General features: G+C 39.9%; 1 protein-coding gene across 3 annotated transcripts in view; it reads left to right on the top strand.

Annotated features, from left to right (window-relative positions):
* ECPAS (Ecm29 proteasome adaptor and scaffold) overlaps positions 1 to 19,395 on the top strand; it is a 65,960-nt gene that overhangs the window by 23,589 nt on the left and 22,976 nt on the right. For all 3 annotated transcript variants that reach the window (XM_064502326.1, XM_064502325.1, XM_026103119.2), the window contains 17 exons: positions 269 to 347; positions 1,425 to 1,474; positions 2,021 to 2,087; positions 2,198 to 2,320; positions 3,420 to 3,523; positions 4,511 to 4,634; positions 6,995 to 7,075; positions 7,824 to 8,052; positions 8,629 to 8,720; positions 10,517 to 10,651; positions 12,780 to 12,945; positions 13,354 to 13,526; positions 14,073 to 14,174; positions 15,725 to 15,848; positions 16,793 to 16,938; positions 18,036 to 18,090; positions 18,868 to 18,982. In XM_064502326.1, coding sequence (XP_064358396.1) covers positions 269 to 347; positions 1,425 to 1,474; positions 2,021 to 2,087; positions 2,198 to 2,320; positions 3,420 to 3,523; positions 4,511 to 4,634; positions 6,995 to 7,075; positions 7,824 to 8,052; positions 8,629 to 8,720; positions 10,517 to 10,651; positions 12,780 to 12,945; positions 13,354 to 13,526; positions 14,073 to 14,174; positions 15,725 to 15,848; positions 16,793 to 16,938; positions 18,036 to 18,090; positions 18,868 to 18,982 — 1,965 coding nt within the window. The remainder of the gene's footprint in view (positions 1 to 268; positions 348 to 1,424; positions 1,475 to 2,020; positions 2,088 to 2,197; positions 2,321 to 3,419; positions 3,524 to 4,510; positions 4,635 to 6,994; positions 7,076 to 7,823; positions 8,053 to 8,628; positions 8,721 to 10,516; positions 10,652 to 12,779; positions 12,946 to 13,353; positions 13,527 to 14,072; positions 14,175 to 15,724; positions 15,849 to 16,792; positions 16,939 to 18,035; positions 18,091 to 18,867; positions 18,983 to 19,395) is intronic.

Consider the following 19,395-nt stretch of genomic DNA (forward strand, 5'->3'; position numbering starts at 1 on the left):
CACAATTTTTTCAAATTATATACCTGGAAGCTGTCCTGTTTACTAAACATAAAACTTAAGTAAGGGCAGAGAATATTAAAACTCAGCAAGTGTTTTTCTTCTGAATCTTGAAAATAATTATGGAATTTTTGTGTGCTTGTTTTTGCACATATTAAGCTGCAATTTCTTCAACATAGCAAAGCTGGGAAAAAATTACACTGACTGAAGATATTTTTAAGAGGTGCAAAAAACACTCTAATATTTTCTTTGTTGGTGTCTCTAATTTCAGTTGTCCAGAAAGTAAAATAAAGCCCTTAGGCCCGATGCTTTTAAATGGACTTACAAAGCTGATCAATGAATACAAAGAGGTAAGTTGACAGGATTCTTATATTTCTTTCTATAAATGCAAGCAAAAGACAGGGATCTTAAATCTCTTTAGTTGTTTGAAATGGCTATCGAAAGACAACACTTTATGGGAAGTTTTTAGAAGGGGAGGACATTAATATTTTAAAAGTGTACTGTAGGAAAACTATGTTATATTTGTCTAACAGCTGTGTATAGGTGCTTGGACAGCATTTTCAAAGTCTCAGGACATAGTAGTGTTCTTTATTTAAAGAGTGAGGCCACAGCTGCTGTAGCTGATTACTGAACAAAGAGACCTCAGCCCCAGACATATACTTCAGAGTGCTAAGCAGCTGCATAGGCCCGCTTGTAATACCTTCCTCCTTTTTATCCAGTGAGGATATTGGTAGGTAGAAGGGTATTTCCAAATGCAACTGCAGTCTGGCCAGAAGAATATTTGGTATTTCCAATGCCATTGCAGAAAGCAGATTCCCCAAGAAACTCCCTTATATATCTTATCAAGGGCTGATTTTTGCAAACCTCCTTTTGTGCAGCTTTGGTCCTCCTCCTGGCTCACTGGAATCTTTGTATGTGACCTTGTGGCCTGAGCTGGTGTTTGAAGGTGTGGGGCTCCCCTGCTATTGCAAAAGGCATGGAAGGAGAGTGTTCAGGAGGGAGTAAACACTTGTGTAAATTTTCTGCCTTGGTCATGTTGAGGATACACTGCACAGGCAGCTTCTTTTGTGTAAAGCTGCTGAGTAGCGTCAGTGGAAGGTTTTTGTTCCTTTGCTGCTGTTCCATATATGTGCCAGATCTTCTTTGTTTTTCACCTTGAAAAAAAACTGCAATTAACTGAGACCAGAAGACTTACATTTTGTTGCCACTTGTAATTTTCTGTTTTGCTTGGAAAAACAGTCTCTCTGTTCCTGTGTGATGCTTATATTCTTGGATGTGACCATTTTATTTTCCAGGATGTTGTGTTCATGAAAGTCTGTTGTGAGCTTTGGAGATAGGATTTGAAGTAAATGTTTAATTATAGAGAATAGATGTACCTTCAGGTATTTCTCTTTTTGCTGACTTATGTTTGTTTTTTTTCATTCAAGGATTCCAAACTGCTGTCAATGGCATATTCAGCGGTTGGAAAACTTTCCAGGTAACTGAAGTGCTTAGGTAATGGGATGTCAAGTAGTTTTTCCAGAATAAGCTGTTCATTTGTCAGCAGCAAGCCTTGTGCCACATGGCAATTTTGCAACTGAACGTACACTGCAGAGAAAAAGCATTATTCTTCTGACATCTCCATAATGAAGTGCATTGTTTGCTGATAGCTTTGCTTGCAGGGATTAATGGCAGCTCATGAATTATGCACAGAATTTAAGAAATGGCTTCACTTTCTGTACTGCCAGAAACATAAGTTTGAGTAATGTACAGCAGACACTAGAGAGCATGGAGATAGGCAAGGGATATGTTCAGAAACGACCTGTGTGCTGGTAACGTAAGTGACTGTCCGTAGAATGTCTTGATTTCTGAACTGTACGGAGGGGTGCTCTGCTCTATGGTGTAAGTGGATAAAGTAGAGCAAACTTTCTGTGCTGGCTGTGTCTGACAGTTAAGATGTGGGACAAGGGACAGACCAATGAAATGTGGAACATTTCAAGTAAAAAACAAAAATAATTTCATGAAAGAAATGGTCTTGTTTCAGCCGAATGCCTCAGCTCTTTACCAAGGATATAGCACTGGTGCAGCAGTTTTTTGAAGCTTTATGCAAGGTAGGTACTGATGTGGCTTTGGGAGAAGTTTAGTACTTTGTGCCGGTTTCTCTTGGTTTGTGTCACTGTACACTGAAAAGTAACATAAAACTCCTGTTTTTGAATTGCAGGAAGACACTGATACCAGGCTTGCCATTCAGGAGGCCTTGTCTATGATGGTTGGAGCATATAGTAACTTGGAAGGAGCCCAGCGTACTCTGATGGAAGCCCTTGTGGCTTCTTATCTAATAAAGGTATTTTCAGTGGAGTCAAAATAAAGTAGCTTAAAAAAAAGAGCTTTACTGCTCAGTGTTTTCCTGTTTTCTGACACTGTTTTTTGGAACTGGTTTCCCTTTTCTTATTGAATGTATCACTTTGTCTTTGAGGGGTTCTGTATGCTGAGATAAAATATTTCTAATGTGGTGCAGCGGCTGGAATAATGGTGACAGTGCAGTTTTCTATTTCTGATTTGTTTCCCAAAGAAACAAATCTTCTGCAAGTGCACTGGATGTCTCATAGACTCCTCCTAAGAAAACTTAATGGAGGAGTAACTGCTTCAGGTACAATACCTGGTAAAAAGCTTTGTGAAACTAGGAGTTTAGTAGAAAGGATGATTCACTACCAAGTGGAAATTTCAGTACAAAGTAGGATTTCTACTGTTGTAAGGCCTCTGAAGACCTCCCTGGACCTTAACCTTGAGATACAGAATAACAAATTTTGCTGACTTTTTTGCTTGTATCTTGCTTTTTTATAAGAATTTTCCAGGGGTCTGGGCCTGGGTTTTCAGAATCAGTGGCTGTTGTATACTGCATGTTTATATGGGCACCCAAGGTGCCTGCAGAGGTATATGTGTTTCTAGTGGTTTACCAGTAACCATATAAGCAGTATTTTCATACAGGTGACTTTTTTTGCCTCTGCACTCTATTGATCTATGTCTTAAGGCAGTACCATTTTAAGACTTTCTGAACCCAGCAGAGAGAATGACCTTCATGAGCTATTTTCCTTTTTTCCTTCTCTGATTATGCTGCTCCTCTGTGCAGTTCTGTTTTCTATGGACAGCTTCTGTGTGTCAGTCTTCATTTCGAAGTTGCTTGGGTGTGGCAGTTCAGATGTGTAAGAATTAGAGATACCTAATTTATGATTCCCAGAAGTGTGTTTATGTGTAATTAAATATTCAATTCTCCGCTTGTATATATGTGAGAAGCTAGCTGCTTTTCTTTTTCCCCTTTCCTGTTTCAGTCACAGTGGTATTGGAGGAGAATAGAGCTGGAATGGCGAGTTACAAGGTGTGAGTGCCCGTCATTAGAATGTTCATTTAAACTCAACCATATATTTGTGTCTGCTCTCTTTCAGCCTGAAGTTCAAGTACGTCAAGTGGCTGTCAAATTTGCTAGCACAGTATTCCCTCCAGATCATATCCCTTCCAGATACTTACTACTGTTAGCTGCTGGAGACCCGTAAGTGTTTTTTTCTTTTTAATCGATTTTCATCCAACTATATGTGTAAGGTAACACACTGAAGATTAGTTATGGCAGTTTGGAAATTGGGCTTTACGTAGTGACATCCTTGACAGTCCTATGGAGTAATATTATTGTGCCTTACAGCAGTCTTTGGCTTGGATTTCCTTTCATGGCTTTTTTCTTTGATTCAGGTGAACTGCTGTCACTAAAGCAGTGTGTGCTAATGATCAGTTGCAATTATGAAGTAAAATGCATTTACTTAAATCACCTTTACTGTGGCTAAAAATTCTTTTTTCCTGGTGAATTGTGGCAATTTGTTTTTAACTTGTATTTGCCAAGAGTCAGGGTTATGCATGCGTGAAAGTTGTCATCCTCTGCTGAGAAGTAGGTGACTCATTATATCGCAGTAATCATTTCATTTGCAATTTTCTGTCCCTGCCATTCAAGTGTGGTGTTTTTTTTTTTTTGTTTTTTTTTTTTTTGTCAACTGACTTTAAGTGTTCAAGATCTGTATAGCTATTGTATAACTAAGGAAGGCTAAACAGATCAGTTGCAATGAATCTCTATCATTGCAGAGAATTAGCACTTTTTCAAGAGCTGTTCTTCGGCTAAGTGGATAGCAGTAAACTTGCTAGGAGTGAGCTGAAGCTTGCACATATGAAACAATGGAGAGGAGGAGGAGGAAGGCAAGGATGTGGGAGCCAGAAACTGGTGATGAACACCAGCAGGATGTACGAGGTGCAGAATTGAGCTACTCTAGACTGTTCTGCAGAGGCTACTCGTCACCGGCCTTTTTCTTCCCCTTCTCTAGAAGGAACAATTGTTTTTGAAGTCACTGCAGAGCTTTTTTCTTTTTCTTTCAAAAAAGCCACTTCCCATTAAAAACTGTTCTCTCTCCTGAGCTGCACAAGATACCTCATTGCTTACTAAAGGCCATTTGTTCTGTGCAGATAATGTCTGTTTCTCCTCTCTTTTTTCTAAAAGGCGGGAAGAGGTACATGGGGAGGCTCAGCGGGTACTGAGAACATTTCCTGGTAAAAATGAAAAGGAGAGTGCTGGAAAGCAGATGCCTTCCTTCCCAGAAATGGTCCATTACATCCAAGATAAGGTACAGTGCTTCTGTCCCAGTGAATAACAAGATCAATGCTCAGGCCTGTAATTAAGGGCTGTCTTGCTTTGCTGTCCAGTTCTCTTTCCTCCCTGCCTAAAGAAGTAGAATTAGCTAAAATCAAAGTGAAGACTGCATATAATATCAGAAGAACCACACTGCCAGGATTAGCACTCAGTTATTTTCTGCTGGCAATAATCCCAATGGATCCAAGTACTAAATAATCCTTGGCTAAAGGATGGGTCTCCAAGGGATTATTTTGCACCAAAGCAGTTTGTGTAGATGTGTGGAGGGAGGAATTCAGTCCTCAATGCTGACAGTCCAGCATGTTTCACAAACACAATTTAGTCACAGACAAATTCTTAAAGGGATAGGTAGATTGCTTCCTTGATAGGCCACTGAAAAATAATACTTTGCAAAAAACAGTTGAAGGGTTTCAGGCAGGAAAGGAGATACTGGAACAAATGACAAAGTCTGGTTTGCCAACTCAAAGGCTTTATTTATCTTCATTGCAGTTTGTGAAAATAAGGGCCATGTAAGTGACCTTTCAAGAGTCTAGCAGTATGCTTGGGCAGTGGGGTTGGACCAGGTGATCTCCAGAGGTCACTTCGCATCCTAGCTGTTCTGTGTGTGATTCTACCTGTGTGTGAAATGCCCAAAGCTATATTCATTTGTTCCTTTACTGTTTGCACTGAGAGATTGCCTGGAAAGGTGTTAAAATCCAGTGGATGTTACACACTTCTGGGGGGTTTATTGAGTTATAAAGAAGACCTGAAAGATCACTGTCAGTACATTTTTTTCCCCCTCCCCCTTTGGTAATCTCCTTTTTTAAAAAGAAATAATAACGGATGTATCAGACAGAGCTCATTTGGTTTTGTAAGCGATCTTTGGCTGAACTCATCACAAAAAATATCTCAGCTATAAATGATATACTTTACTAGTGCTATGCTTTACTAGTGTTTGAAGTATTTGGAACTTTAGGAAAAACCTTCTGTTGTCCAAAATACTGGTTACCCAGCTAGATGTAAAAAAAAAAAAAAAAAAAAAAAAAAAAAAAAATCAGAGTTTTAAGTAATACTAATGAATGGTTGTGCCTCTCAGTTAATTTTTTAAAATTCCCTTAACTTCTTTAATGTTACTAAATTTCTAGGAATCAGCTTAGTCTGATTCATTACTGAGAAAAACAAGATACTCTTGCTCTCCTAGATACTAAAAAAATACATTTTTTGAGTACTTTTAAAATCTTCCTTACATGTCCTCAAGGCACATAAAGGAATATATCTGAAGAATTTTTTGATTAGTCATCTTGAAATGTTAATTTGCATATGCATATCATGAATTATCTGCAAGTATTAGAAATTTTTCAGAAGTTTATATGGATTGCTTGGTACAGCAGGCCAAGACACAAAATGGCCTTCTCTCCCTCTACAAGGAAGGATATTTGAAAGAGTAGGACCTAGTTTGTTGAATGTGAAATGGAACCAGCTCACTACTCCAGGAGATCACTTTCTGATTCATTATTTAGGGCTTTCAGTAACGGTTCTGGATATCATCAAGGTTCTAGCTCAGCAAAGGATCTAAAAATAGTAAGAGATCTGAAATCTGAGGACCACTTAATTTCTATGCAGGTAATATATGTGTTTACTCACATGTGAGGCTGCATGACTGAAGCCAGCCCTAGCACTAATGTGCATATTGTCTAGAGAGTATTGACATGCTTCTCTGAAGCATTTGTGCTAGATGTCGTTGGAAACATTCAGTTTGCATGTTTTTCTGTTGGCATATTCCTGCCTGTCAAAGCTAGTATTTCTGTGAAAGTGAGTTGCCCACCTGCTGCGCTAGCCTGTCACCTGGCAGGCTGCCAGGCAGCAGGGTCTCGAGTCTCCCTGGTTCTTGGTAGGTGCAGCACAGTGTGCCCACCTTCCATGGCTGGGGAAGCCTGGCTACTCAGCAGCCTCCCCACTTGCCTGCAGTTGCCAAGGTTGCTTGGCTGCTACTGAAGTGGGGAGACTCTTAATCTGGAAATTTTGGAGGTGTTTTTTTAAATTCAGAACACTTTTTTGCTTGTGGTCATGGGGAATGTTATTCTTCCTCCAACCTCCCTGCATTTCCCTTTCATGAACTCAGAATTTACATTTTGCAGTTCTAATACAGAGGTAAAATTGATGGATCTACAATGCACTTGAGGTCTTCTTATCAAATGTACAGTGCCTTTTTATTATAGAACTGTTGCATATTTTCACTGGGTAAGTGGAGGATAAACATCCAACTGCATCAGCAAAATTTTGGTAACCTTTTTAATACTGTGTCTGCTCTTCCTGTGCCTGAATATTCCACTCTTAATACACTCTGTTGTTTAGGCCTCTCAGCGAATGAAAACTCCAGCTAAATACATGACTGGAACTGCAGCCTTGCCTTTCAATCCTGCCACATTTGGGGAGGTAATTGTCAGTATTTCACTTCCTTGGTTAACTGTACCATTATTTATTTAGAGAGTGGTAGAGGAGGCTAATGGAGGGTTATCATAAGTCACCCTATCTTCTAAAGTTTCTCTTATAAACAGATGTTGGAAGGAACTCTGCTCATTTGGTTTGTCTGTTCTTAAACAGGTCTGAACAGGACTTTCACAGGGGTTGGGGCATATGTTTCTGAGAGGGCTGCTTTCTGAAGTGTATCCAACATAATAGCTTCTCATAAGAAGGAGCTAGCAATCCTGTGTAATTTGCCACCATGCTCTCCTTGAGGCTGTTCTCCTAGCGGATTTCCTGGCTTCATTGGACTGTAGACACAAATTCAGATGTGATGTAAGATCTGTATTAGTAATGCACTGGGATGAGGCCTGCCAAAGTGGTATAAAGTACAGGCTGAACTACCTGAAAGAAGGTTGCATCAGCTTATGATAAACTAAAAGTCTGTTTATGATTTAACCTCTTGAGTATGTTGTAGGCAGTGGGGGGCTGTTTGCTTACACCAGCATATTGCAGAAACGGTCCATAAGATTTGTTACACTTTGTGTATATCCCTATCTTATCACTGTCTGCTCTGTCTAAATTTGGTCAAAGAAGGAATTGTCTTGTTTTGGTTGGCTCAAGTACAGCATATTCCTTGTTCTTTTATTTTGACTCCTCTGTGTTTTTCCAGGTGCTTGTGCACTCATGAGAATCTTACATTTTTCTCTCCTCTGCTTAGATAGTCCTATACCTACGGATGTGTCTTGCTCACAGTGCAGGTGTGGTACCAGCTTCACAGAACTTGGCAGATATGCAAGATCATGCTCCAGCCATTGGACGTTACATAAGAAACCTCATGTCTGGCGACCACATATCCTTCTCTTCCTCCTCCTCCTCAAAAAGTGGAGAAACCAACCCTGTGCAGATATATGTTGGCCTTCTTCAGCAGCTGTTATCTGGTGTTGGAGGTGAGAAGCTATGTGCCACAGCATATTTAAGAAAGAAAGTCATTCATTAGAAATGAGCTGCTAAAGCCTGTACTTTGAATTTGGCTTCAGTAATCACAAAATTGCGACACAGGTATATCCTCTTCAGTTCAAAGTGTTCCCTTTTATACTCTGTACTCCTACTTCCTTTCTATACTCTGTAGGTTGGAGAAAGTAACGCAGTAAAATTGTACCATTGGTTGATATAGTGCTTTAAAACTGTGAAGCTATTGTCTGTTTTCAGCAGCCTCCTCACCTATGAATGCTTTCTGTGTTCTGACTTCCTCATTTTGATCATAGCATATCTGAGACAAGTGTCGTTTTAGAGTACTTGAATACCTTTAGAACAAATTGCTACCAGGATGTTTGCTTCTGTTAGTTTGTCTAGTGTCTCCAAGAAATATTAAATCCTACTGTTCCATATTATTTTGTATCTCTGGTAAATTGCAAATACATGCTTTAAAATGCCCTGTATTTCTTACCTCTTTATCACTGATTGTTACATTGCTGTACATACTGTGGTTTTTGAAATAATTTCATTCTTTAACGACTGTTCAGGTTTGCCAGTCATGTATTGTCTCCTGGAAGTTGTTTCAGTATATCCAGAAAAACTAGCTACCAGATTTATAGATAAAATGGATTGGATAAAGGTATGTTGAAAACTTTTGGGTTTTTTTGGGGAGGAGGGGGGTGGGGGAGAGGCTTGGCATTAGCAAAATCTGGCATTTTGTCAAGGTGGAATGGAGTTTTATTTGTAAAGCATGCATTTAATTTGAAATCTGATATTTGTACCTGTGGTCAGCACCTTGTGAGATGTTATATGAAATATGCTAGGAAAAAGTGGGTTTTGGTTCTTCAATATTGTTGATTTTGTACACCAGCCTACATGTTCTGGGCAGCCTGTCTCACTGATCCCCTTGGAACACTCAGTCAGTTTTGCTCTTGATCTGAAGATCTGTTAAGCAGCAAAACAAAAATGAAAACAAAATTGAGCAAATTGTTTAAAAATGGGGATGTTCCATTTGGGAGATGTGAGTGAGCTGCTTCCCAGAAAAAGAGAAGAATTGGATCACAAATTGTTTTAGAGTGCTTTCTGTTCTTTTTTTCTTGTTTTTGGTTTTTTTTTTTTTTTTTGGTTCTTTTTTCCTTGAATGAAAACTAGATAAACTGGAGTCCACTGGGGGATAATCCAAAGAGAATGCACCTTTCCTTGGATTCTTTTCTCAGGCGGATGCCTTCTTTTTTTATGATTTTCTTTAAGCATCCAGAATTTGCTAGCTGCTTACAGATTGCAATGACTTTGTTTTCAGTAGAGCATCTGACATGAAAAATATAGTGAAGCTGAAAAAGAATCAGAATGTGTTCTGATAAATTCTCTTGCTGTTATCTGTGACGATGCACATGGCTTAACACATCTATTCAGATGCATATATTGAGTTTCAAAGGAGAGGACTTAAAATATTCTTTTTTTTCAGTATTGCTCATCATTTGCAGAGAAACTTCCTTTTCCTATCCATTTGCCAAATTATACTTCCAGGAATGGTAACTGATACTACCTAGTTCCAGAAATATTGTCATAAATCAAGCCTTGTGTAATTTTACTTGGCCAAGTGATAGTAATGAAGGAACAGATCTAGTGGCTTGTCAGAAGTCAGCTACATGATCTGATGCAGGTTTTGAGTTGAAATTAGAGTTCTGTTTTCAAGAGCCTGACAGATCTCATTACTTTCTTGTTTGTTTGCTTGGCTCTTTTTTTTTTTTTTTTCCTTACTTCTGGTGACCCAAGTCATTCGAAGCCTTGAGTATGAATTTTTGATGTGAATGTGTTGTTTTATACATCAAATTAATAGCAGAGATAAGGTTATATATTAAAATGGCCTGAGGCTTCCTAAATTTAGCTTTTTAACAGCCTAGTTGTTAAAAAATTCTGCATACAAAGTGGATGAATTCATGTTGAGAACTGATTCCTCGATACATTTCTTGTATCGCCATTGAATTAAATTTGTTTACCCTCTTCAGTTTCTTTCCCTTTGATTAATAAAAAGAAAATTGAAGCCTCTTGTAACTCAGGAAAAGTAGTTCTTTGCAGTTCTGTAGGCTTTTTAATTTTAGCTCAGTTTGGATGTGAAATGTGGAAGCTTTTCTCTGAAGATAAAACTCAGCAAAGCATTCAGTCAACATATTTAACTCAGAAGCAGTGAATAGACCTCTTGTGGCCAGTGATAACGTTCTTCCGAAAGTTAAGCATCAAGTGCAGCAGGTGCTTTGCTGAATGGAATGCTTAGTATGTTATTTACTCATAATACCCTTTCAAAGAAAGGGTTCAGAATTAAGTAATATTTATGTAGTTGCATGACAATTGTGCTTGTGTGTGGGAACACTGTATGAACAAACTGTTTAAGAAGTTGATTCCGTATTTCTTGTTTCTTTTTGAAAACTTCCACAGAGCTTGATGAACACAAACAAAGAAGAAATGCGTGAGCTTGCAGCCTTGTTTTATTCGGTAGTGTTGTCTACAATGTCTGGAGATGAGCTTAGGGCCTCTGTAGAGCAGCTGATCAAGATGACAAAAGACAATCATGTAACTACCTTTCTCTGTCTGCTTCCTGTTGTTTTTTTAGTGCCATTTGACTAACAGAAAATCTGATTCTTGCCATTGTCCAGGATGTATTAGTATATTGTATAAAATTAACTACCTTGCTTCTAGGTGGGCAGTGGGAAGGGGTTTTTGTTGTAGGTGGGTGGACTAGATCTTTAAATAAACTAATCTCTGAAGCTATTGTTAAGGTTTGTAAGAGGGTTTTTTGGAGACAGTGCTCATAAGCACAGCTGCCATGTATCCAGCAGCTTTAGTCAGCTAAATATTCTTTGTCCCATTGGTTGGTAAAGGGTCATATTACTTACCTCAGACAGTTTGAGTCCATATTCATGAGCAATTAAGGTACCCACAGAACTAAGAAAATGTTTAACTTGTTACTCGCCCCCCTCCCCTAGCTCAGCCATAGCACCCTCATGGCTTCCCATTGCCTCCGGGTCTTTGCTAGGGGAGGCCAGCCTTCTTTCGACCCCCACAGTGGACTGGTCAGCAACCCTCCTGTAACTGTAGCACTACAAGGTGGGTTTTCCTTCCCTCCTTCTGGAGCTCCTTCCTCCTCACCTTATTTTTATCTCTGGATTTTGCCACTACTAGAATTGAGAAGGAGTCATGAAAACTTCCTTTCTGAAAAGAAATTGGGCATATTTCTTTCCTGGTATGTCTTGAATCCTGAAAGCTGGGGAAAGTATTAGCATTTTTAAACTGCATTTCCCCAGAACTTTTTTTTTAACCCCATTTTCTCCAAAGGACTTAATGGACCCTCATTTTTCATTTCAGACAACATATGCTCAAATGCTGAAAAGAAGTGCGGATCATTTTATGTATTACTTAACAGACATGGATTACTTTGATTCTGTGAAAGCTGAGTCTGGGAGCCCAAACCACGTCATTACTCAGTTTTACTTAGGGTACAGCTTCTGCAGTTACAAAGCCAACACAGAAGGGTCCCAGCCCCTGACAGTTGCTTTCTGCCCTATTGGTCCTGCTTATCCAGTAGTCCGTGAAGCCATACTTGACCTTTCACAGAAAATGCCTTAAAATAGAGAGGAAAGTGAAACCTGAAGCAAAAAATGGCACTTTTGAATTTGAGTCAGCTAGTGCTCTGATTCAACATGAACTCACAAAGTCAGATAAATCAGTACAACTAGGAGTGTAGGGCAGTGGTCTCTGGTGGCTCAGTAGGGACAGTGGTGGAAAAGAGTAGCTGAAGCAGAGAGGAGTAAAGGGCCCATCTCCAGCAGGCACTGCTGCTTGTGAGACCACAGCAAGGAGCAGTCCCTGGTGGCAAAGCAAGTTCGAGGTTCCCATCCTGGCAGCACAGGTGCACTGGTGCAGGTTTTTGCAGGGCTGTGGTAAAAATAGATCACTGAACTAATCTGAGTGTAATGCCCTGCCTCCCTTTTGTGTTTTTTTTTTTTTTTTTAATTAAGTTTGCATTTCAGTCTTGCTGTCTTATTTCTGCACTAAATCCTTTTACTAGAATTCACCTGTGGGAGAAAGCACCATTGTTAAATATTCTCAGTGTCATATCAGCACTGGAGAAATTAATGTTCTTGATATAATCTTGATAATTAGGTTTCACAGTCTATGGCCTACTGAACTGTGTGGAGGTGTTGCCTTCAGTGTTAGTAGGTGAAGTATTTCGCACTCTGAGTAACACAAATCTTGAGTAATTCCACTTCAGCACTGCTTTTTATTCAAGAGTAGATTGTGTCCCCCTAATCTGAGTATCTCCAGCTTTTAAGTAGAGACAGGGTACTAGTATCTTGTTTCACCTCCAGAATGCTCTACTTAAATGAGATGTGATAGGGTTTTTTTGCTGTAGCCACCAACAGGAAGACTCTATGAATGTGAGTTCTGGTGATAAGTTTTTAATGTGTCTTCCTAAATCTCTTAGGAGTTTTAAAAAAAAAAATTTTTTTTAAAGAACTCCATCCATCAGAAAGCACTAGCAGTACAAAACTGTCTCTTGTTGCATTGTAAGCTAGAACGCAGCACTTTTCAGGGTGCCTTTCCAGCTGACTTTTCCATATGTGCTCTTAAATCAGTGCTGTTTGAAAAGTGTTATGTACTTTGAAAATGAGATTTTCTGTGCTGTTGGTGTTGTCTGTAGAGCCCGGAGGTCCAACATGGCTCCTTGTTGGCTTTGGGATTTACAGTAGGAAGGTACTTGGCCAAAAGGAAAATCAGAACAATGGAGCTACACGACATAGAACCGCCCAACACTGCAGTCATGCCGGAACAAGAACAGCTCATAAAGTCGACGACAGAGACAATAGGTAACTTCCCACCTGAGAATTTGCTGCATGTGACAGTTGTTTTTCAGTTGCCCTGGCTGAGGACACTTCTACGATAGTCAGCCTGCAGATATGTCATCTTGAATTCACTTGTCTGATAGAATTTAGTCTTTAAAAATGTCATCTAATCAAAAGTATGAATGCAGGCCATCTCAACAAGAATTAGACTTTTAGGTCACAGAGCAGCATAGCGCGTACAGGTGTGGTGCCACTGCCTAGACTCATCTCAGGGATTCCTGTCAGTTTGGTTTTGTTCTAGCATAACACTTCCTACCAGCTGTAGAGGAGATAAGTACTTACATTTTACCCAAGCAAGAAGCTAAATGCCTGCCAGCCTGCTGCTAAGTAATAATACAAAATCCAAGTAATCCTGTTTGCTTTTTCCTGTAGGTTCTTTTTTGGACAGTACCTCGCCCTTCCTTGTGGTAGCTGCTTGCACAGCTCTGGGGGAGATTGGCAGGAATGGTCCCTTGCCAATCCCCAGTGAAGGCACAGGATTTACAAAGCTGCAACTTGTTGAAAGCTTATTGGCCCGAATCCCTTCCAGCAAGGAAACAAATAAGGCAAGATTTTGTAATGTTACTATGATTCTTGTTCCTTTCTGGGGTACTCCATCCCCAATTTCATGTGTTACCTGCCAAACTCATCCTTGATTTTTAAAGGAGCTCTTACTGAACCTAGTTAGAATTATCATCAGCTTTAGTGAATCAGAACTGGGCTGAGGGCTTTCAGAAAATCTAGTGTTGTCTAACTCTTGATAGTGTGTACTTTGTATCTTCATAAGTAGGAGCTCACAGGATGAAAATTATGAAAGGTGATTATTTTAATTCAAAAAAAAATTAGGAATATCTTCTCTTACAGTGGAACAGACTAGCCTGGAGAATAATTCTCGAAGGTAGATAGACACTCGGGTTTTTTCTGTATCATATGGAAAAGTTTTTGGAAGAGAGGTGCAGTGATTATCTGATAAGTCTCTTGCATGTCTAACTTCTGGTACCTTAAGTGAAAGTTCAGTAAGGAGGTGAGAAGGAGTGGGTTTAAAGTGTATCTCCTGGACTTGCAGGAAAATTATGTGATTGATGTGTGTGTTTGTTTTGTTTATATTTAAGATGAAGGAACGAGCAATACAAACATTAGGTTACTTTCCAGTGGGAGATGAAGATTTTCCCCACCAGAAGCTACTGCTGCAAGGTTTAATGGATTCTGTGGAGGTGAGGCACTAATAATGCATTGTTCATTATACTGCGGGGTGTGTTCCCATTTGAATGTTGTTTAAGTACTCTGGGGCCAAGTTTACAAGGGGACATTGAGCTGTCTTTTTGTAATAGTGCGTCTGGGTTTTTTAGGGCTGGCTTAAAATAGAGAGCAGAGGTAGGTTTGGGGCTTGTAAACTGTGGACATAAAATATTTTTGAATTTTAAAAGCTTGCCACTGGAAGTCTCTGCCCCAGTCTCTGACATGAATATGTCTTCCCATTTAGGACAACTGTCTGTATGTGTAAAATCATAAGAGCTTGTATTGATGAAGCCTTAGGGTCTGTACTTGGGCCTTCAAAAGTACCCTGAAATAGATAATTTAAATACACCTTTTTTCTCATCAGAATGACATCCACTGATGTACCTCACTTGAATTAGGAGCTTTGCTTCTTCATAGGAAGCTTCGTTTTGTCAGTCTGCATGCACCCGTGTTTGTACTGCACTGTGTTCCTTCATAGTAGTGAAGAGCTGCTTCACATATTGCAGCATGCAAGACAGCAAAATTAAATAGTTGGGGAGCTTTTTTTAGTGTTCTTCATTTATAGCTTGGTTTTACCTTTCTTCCTTAGTCACACTGACATAGGATTCAGTGTTGTAAAGCAGCTGTTGAGTATCAGACAGACTAGCTTTGCTGAGTCATCTAGTCCAGTGTGATCAAACAAGCAAAAATAGTAAGAACATTGTGTACACATCTACAAAATGATGTTTCTGAGTGCCATGTTTATCTCCTGAAACTGTTCAAGGACATTACTGCTTTTTTTATAAAATATGTACCTGAAAAAAAAAAATTGATCTTAGACCACAGGAAGCTGTGGGCTTACTTCTCCAAATGCCTGAGCATATTCTGCTTCCACGGAGTTAAGGGAAGGAATCTAGAAGGTGCTCAAACAGGTATGAAAACCAGTTCATACAGTTAGAAATTCATCATAAGTAATGACAAGAAGTGGCAGAGCTCTGCACATTCTGTTCCTGAGGGTCTTAGGCAATAGTGCAAAGAGAACAGAAACAAAGCAAAATTTTTGCTGTATCTTTTCTTATGTGGAAAACAAATTCATTCCTCTCTTAGCAGTGATCAACATCTGGATGAAATTGCAGGAGGATCTTATGCTACTGCTTACAACAACAAAGTCATAGTAATTTTTGTTAATAACTGGCAGTACTGTTACCACTTTAATTTTTGTTTGTATTACTTTGATCCTGTCTCTCCAGTTCCTTCTGTTCACTTATTTGAACTTGCAGAGAGACTGGCACGTGCTTTGTAGGAGCCATGTTGTAAAAACAGGTGTGGAGATTTTAGCTCTCACCAGGTATTTTGGAGGGCTGGACGGTGGCTCAGTTTCCATCAACTTCAGTAGGTCTGGGCTACTGAACAATGTGATCTTATTGCGAACTGGTGCTGAGAAATGGAGTAGATGCAAGAGACTGCAGTTTTGTGGAGTACCAAAAGTTTTACTGTTTATTTAATAAGTACTGTCAATCAGTGAGGTTCTCTCGTGTTTTTTCAGGCCAAACAAATAGAACTGCAGTTCACCGTTGGTGAAGCTATTACCAGTGCTGCTGTGGGAACCAGCTCAGTGGCTGCACGTGATGCGTGGACAGTCACAGAAGAGGAATATATCCCTCCTCCAGGTAGGCCTTCCTAATACAGAAAGCTGGAATAAGGAACATAGAATCTCACTGTTCTGGCCCAGCACTGGGCTTGATTCATAATGCTGGAAGTAAAAGACTTTCTGCATTTGGTAATGGAGTGCTCTCTGTTTTGCAATGCCGGGTTGTTTATGCATCCTTTTACCTCTTCAAGTCCATCTAGTCAAAGGGTAGAGTACTTTATTTCACTTGCTATTTAAATAGCTTCTTGATGAAATCTCATTGCCATTTGACACTGCATTTGTTTAATTAGTTTCAGATTTAACACAAAAACATTTTAAAATAACATTTTGAAACCTGAATTGGAAAGCAGGGTTATAAGATGAAATTTCAAGTCTTTTTCCAGCAACTTGGATTGATATGGTGAAGTGACATTTATGGGAAGTTCACTGTTCTGCATACCTGTCTGACTCTGGATAACTTGTTTAAGGACTGAGATTCTGGCCCCATTAAAATATGAGCATGACAAAATGCTAGCTCCAAAACGGGCAGATGTAAATATCAGCCTCAATTGGGCAAACAGGTGCTTAGCATTTTAAGTGAGTGGTCTTAGATCTTAAGTGTATATGAAGCTCAGCATGTGCAGAACTCAGAGTTTGTGTTTGCTTCAGAAATTTTGAGTCTTTCCAGTAACTAAATGTGAATCTTATGCAGTCTGAGTGGTGCTTCTTCTTGGTCACATGCTCTGAAACACTTTCATGAAGGGTTAGGAGGCCTCTATTCAGTGTTTTTTTTTCCAAGACAAAAGCTTTTCCAGTGACTCCAGTGAAGGCTTTTCCTGAATCAGCAGAGGTGAAGATATCACCTGAGTACTCATGTGCTGATTAGGTTTCCATTGCTTTTGCACATTATATTGAAATTAAAAATGTGTGTGGCTGATTGTTAAAATTCCTCACTTCCCTTACCCCTTTTTTTCTTTCACATAGATTTGAAAGTGAATGATGTGGTTCCCTGGGTGCTAGACCTTATTTTGAACAAGCACATTATCAGCCCCAACCCACACATTAGGCAGGCAGCCTGCATCTGGCTTCTGTCAATGGTGAAAAAACTGAGCACACACAAGGCGATTAAGGTAAGAGATATGCCTCTTTCCAACCACTGGCTCCTTGTATCTGCTTTTGCTCCTCACTTTGTTTAGGTACCTTCCTTCCCCTTCACTTCCATTTCTCCCTTTTCCCAGTGCTGCTACAGTCCTTACTGAGATCTTTTTGAGACATGGCTTGTCTTAGGGGAGCATATTCATTGGCAGATGAACAGGGCCATTTGCCACCTTTGCAAACATCTGACTTGCATTCAGGTCAGTCTGATGTTGGTATAAATAGCTGTTATAAGGTGAAGTGCGAGTACATCTTCCCTTGTGAAGAAGAGGTTGGCGTCTTTATCATTTTAAGGATTTCTTTTTGCAAAATGTTAAAAGGAGGTAGAGGAGGGAAATGGGGGGGGAACTCAACTGGAATTCTTTGGCTCATTTGCTTCATAGAGTTTATCACAACTCTGCTACCCAGTGCTTCTTGCACTTAGCATTTTTGGTGTTCTTTGATGAAAACCTTATGGTTAGGGTGCTTGTCTGTGATGAGAGAGTCAAAATGTGAAAGGTCTTGTGCAGGGACTTAAGCATTCCTTACTGAAATGTCCTCTCCCAGTACAGCGGTGCTATATGCTGTGATGGGGCCATGTAACCACTTTCTGGCAGTGCTTTGCAGGTAATTGATAAAGAGCTTTGGGAGGATAGGTACTTTGCAAATCTACTGTTACATGTAAATCTTGCCATGTATTATGCTTGTCTAAACAATGGATCTTGCAGGAGGTGGCAAAATCCTCTAGGTTGGGGATGCAGGAAAGGTGTTCTTAAGCAAAGGATTGCCCAGTCTGGCTGCCAGCCAGATCTGTGGCCTGTCCATTACTGGCATGTATTAGACAACGAAAATAAAGGATGTGATCTATAAATGGCATGGAGCTGAAGAAGCTGGGCAAGTAACTGTTGCGTTTTGTGAGCTGCAGTGAGGCTGCTGCTTGTCTTTCTGAAAGGAGGGTTGTTCTTGTTAGGTGTAGCTCAGATAGGCTACTCCTCTGATAAAATAACCTCTGTTTATCTGTTAGAGACCTGCCTTGAGACCAGACAAAGGAAGCAAAAGCTGAAATAAAAATGTCCTTTTTCTCATCTTTCAGTCTCATCTCAAGGATATTCAAGGTGCATTTGTTTCAATTCTGTCAGATAGTGATGGTAAGTACTCTTGTATCTTAGGAGTATTGTCTTTTCTTAGGCTCCTAACAGAATGAAGGGAATTGTTAACAGGCAGAAAGTCATGTACACACCCTCTGTCAGCCAACACCAAAAGATGTCTGTAGAAACATCCACTTCTGCAGTAAAAGGAATGCTTCCTTTTGTACTGTTGCGTGCAGAAACAGGAAGCACAGCTTTTCTGTTCTCTGCTACCTTAGCACAAATCTTTTCCTGCATTTGGCCTTGCAGATTGTAGTAACAGAGGCTGTTCAGTTCTTCTCTGCATTGGGCAGCAGTGTGCATGTTGATGGAGTTCTGCATAGACAGGAACTCTCGGCCCTGTTTAAACTAGTAGGTTGTAGCTCATAATGTCCACCTATGGCAGGTAGTGGAAGGGGTGGCATCTGATGGCCTAATCAGAGCTCATGGAAGTCAAAGAAGAGAGTGTTATCATTCATTTCACTGGACTTTTGTTCAGAGGCCAGCAGTGTTTCAACAGAATATTTGGAGCTCTTGGAACACCCTGTGCTATTTCAAAGTGAGCGGTGACAGTATTAACACAAAGATGTCGCCTAATACTCTGGGGGTGAGGGAAATGTGTGCTTTCAGAATCCAAAGTCTGTCTTGCCAGAATAGATCAGCTCTAAAACAGAAAACAGTGAACTGCAGCACAGAACTCCCACTTCCTAGATTGTTAGTTTAGTTGGATCTTGTTGGAATTTGTTTATTATTGCCTATATGTTCTTCTTCAACTTTACTTTGTAAAATCTTTTGCAGAGCTTAGTCAAGATGTTGCTTCAAAAGGTCTTGGGCTGGTATATGAACTAGGAAGTGAACAGGATCAGCAAGAGCTAGTCACCACACTCGTTGATAACCTTATGACTGGGAAAAGGTACAGTGAACTCAGAACACAGTGAGAGAGTACTCTGACCTGTTTGTTTGGAAACAAAAATGTGCCGCCCTCTTGTGCGGTGAGAGATGTTATGTGGCAGGGGAAGCCAATATCCACATACTGCCAGGGGGTGAATGAACTGGGACGTTTCTTAGAGTAGGGTCTGTTGTGACTAAAGGTACTCCAAATTTTATTCCATTTTGAGTTCAGCAAAGCTTCTAAATAATGATTCGCTCCTGTTTCAGGCAGTTCAAATTGGTTTTGGTTTGGATAGATTCCTTACTCACTGCATTGTGTGATCGCAAAGGTCAATGGCCTCTTGCAGCAACTCTGAACAACGTGAATGTTGCAGAACTGGGCATTTGCCTTGTGTCTGAAATGCACCTTTTGCTGAGGAAGTGTTGATGGTCACT

Source organism: Dromaius novaehollandiae, chromosome Z, assembly GCF_036370855.1.
Source record: "Dromaius novaehollandiae isolate bDroNov1 chromosome Z, bDroNov1.hap1, whole genome shotgun sequence".
Classification (NCBI taxonomy): Eukaryota; Metazoa; Chordata; class Aves; order Casuariiformes; family Dromaiidae; genus Dromaius; species Dromaius novaehollandiae.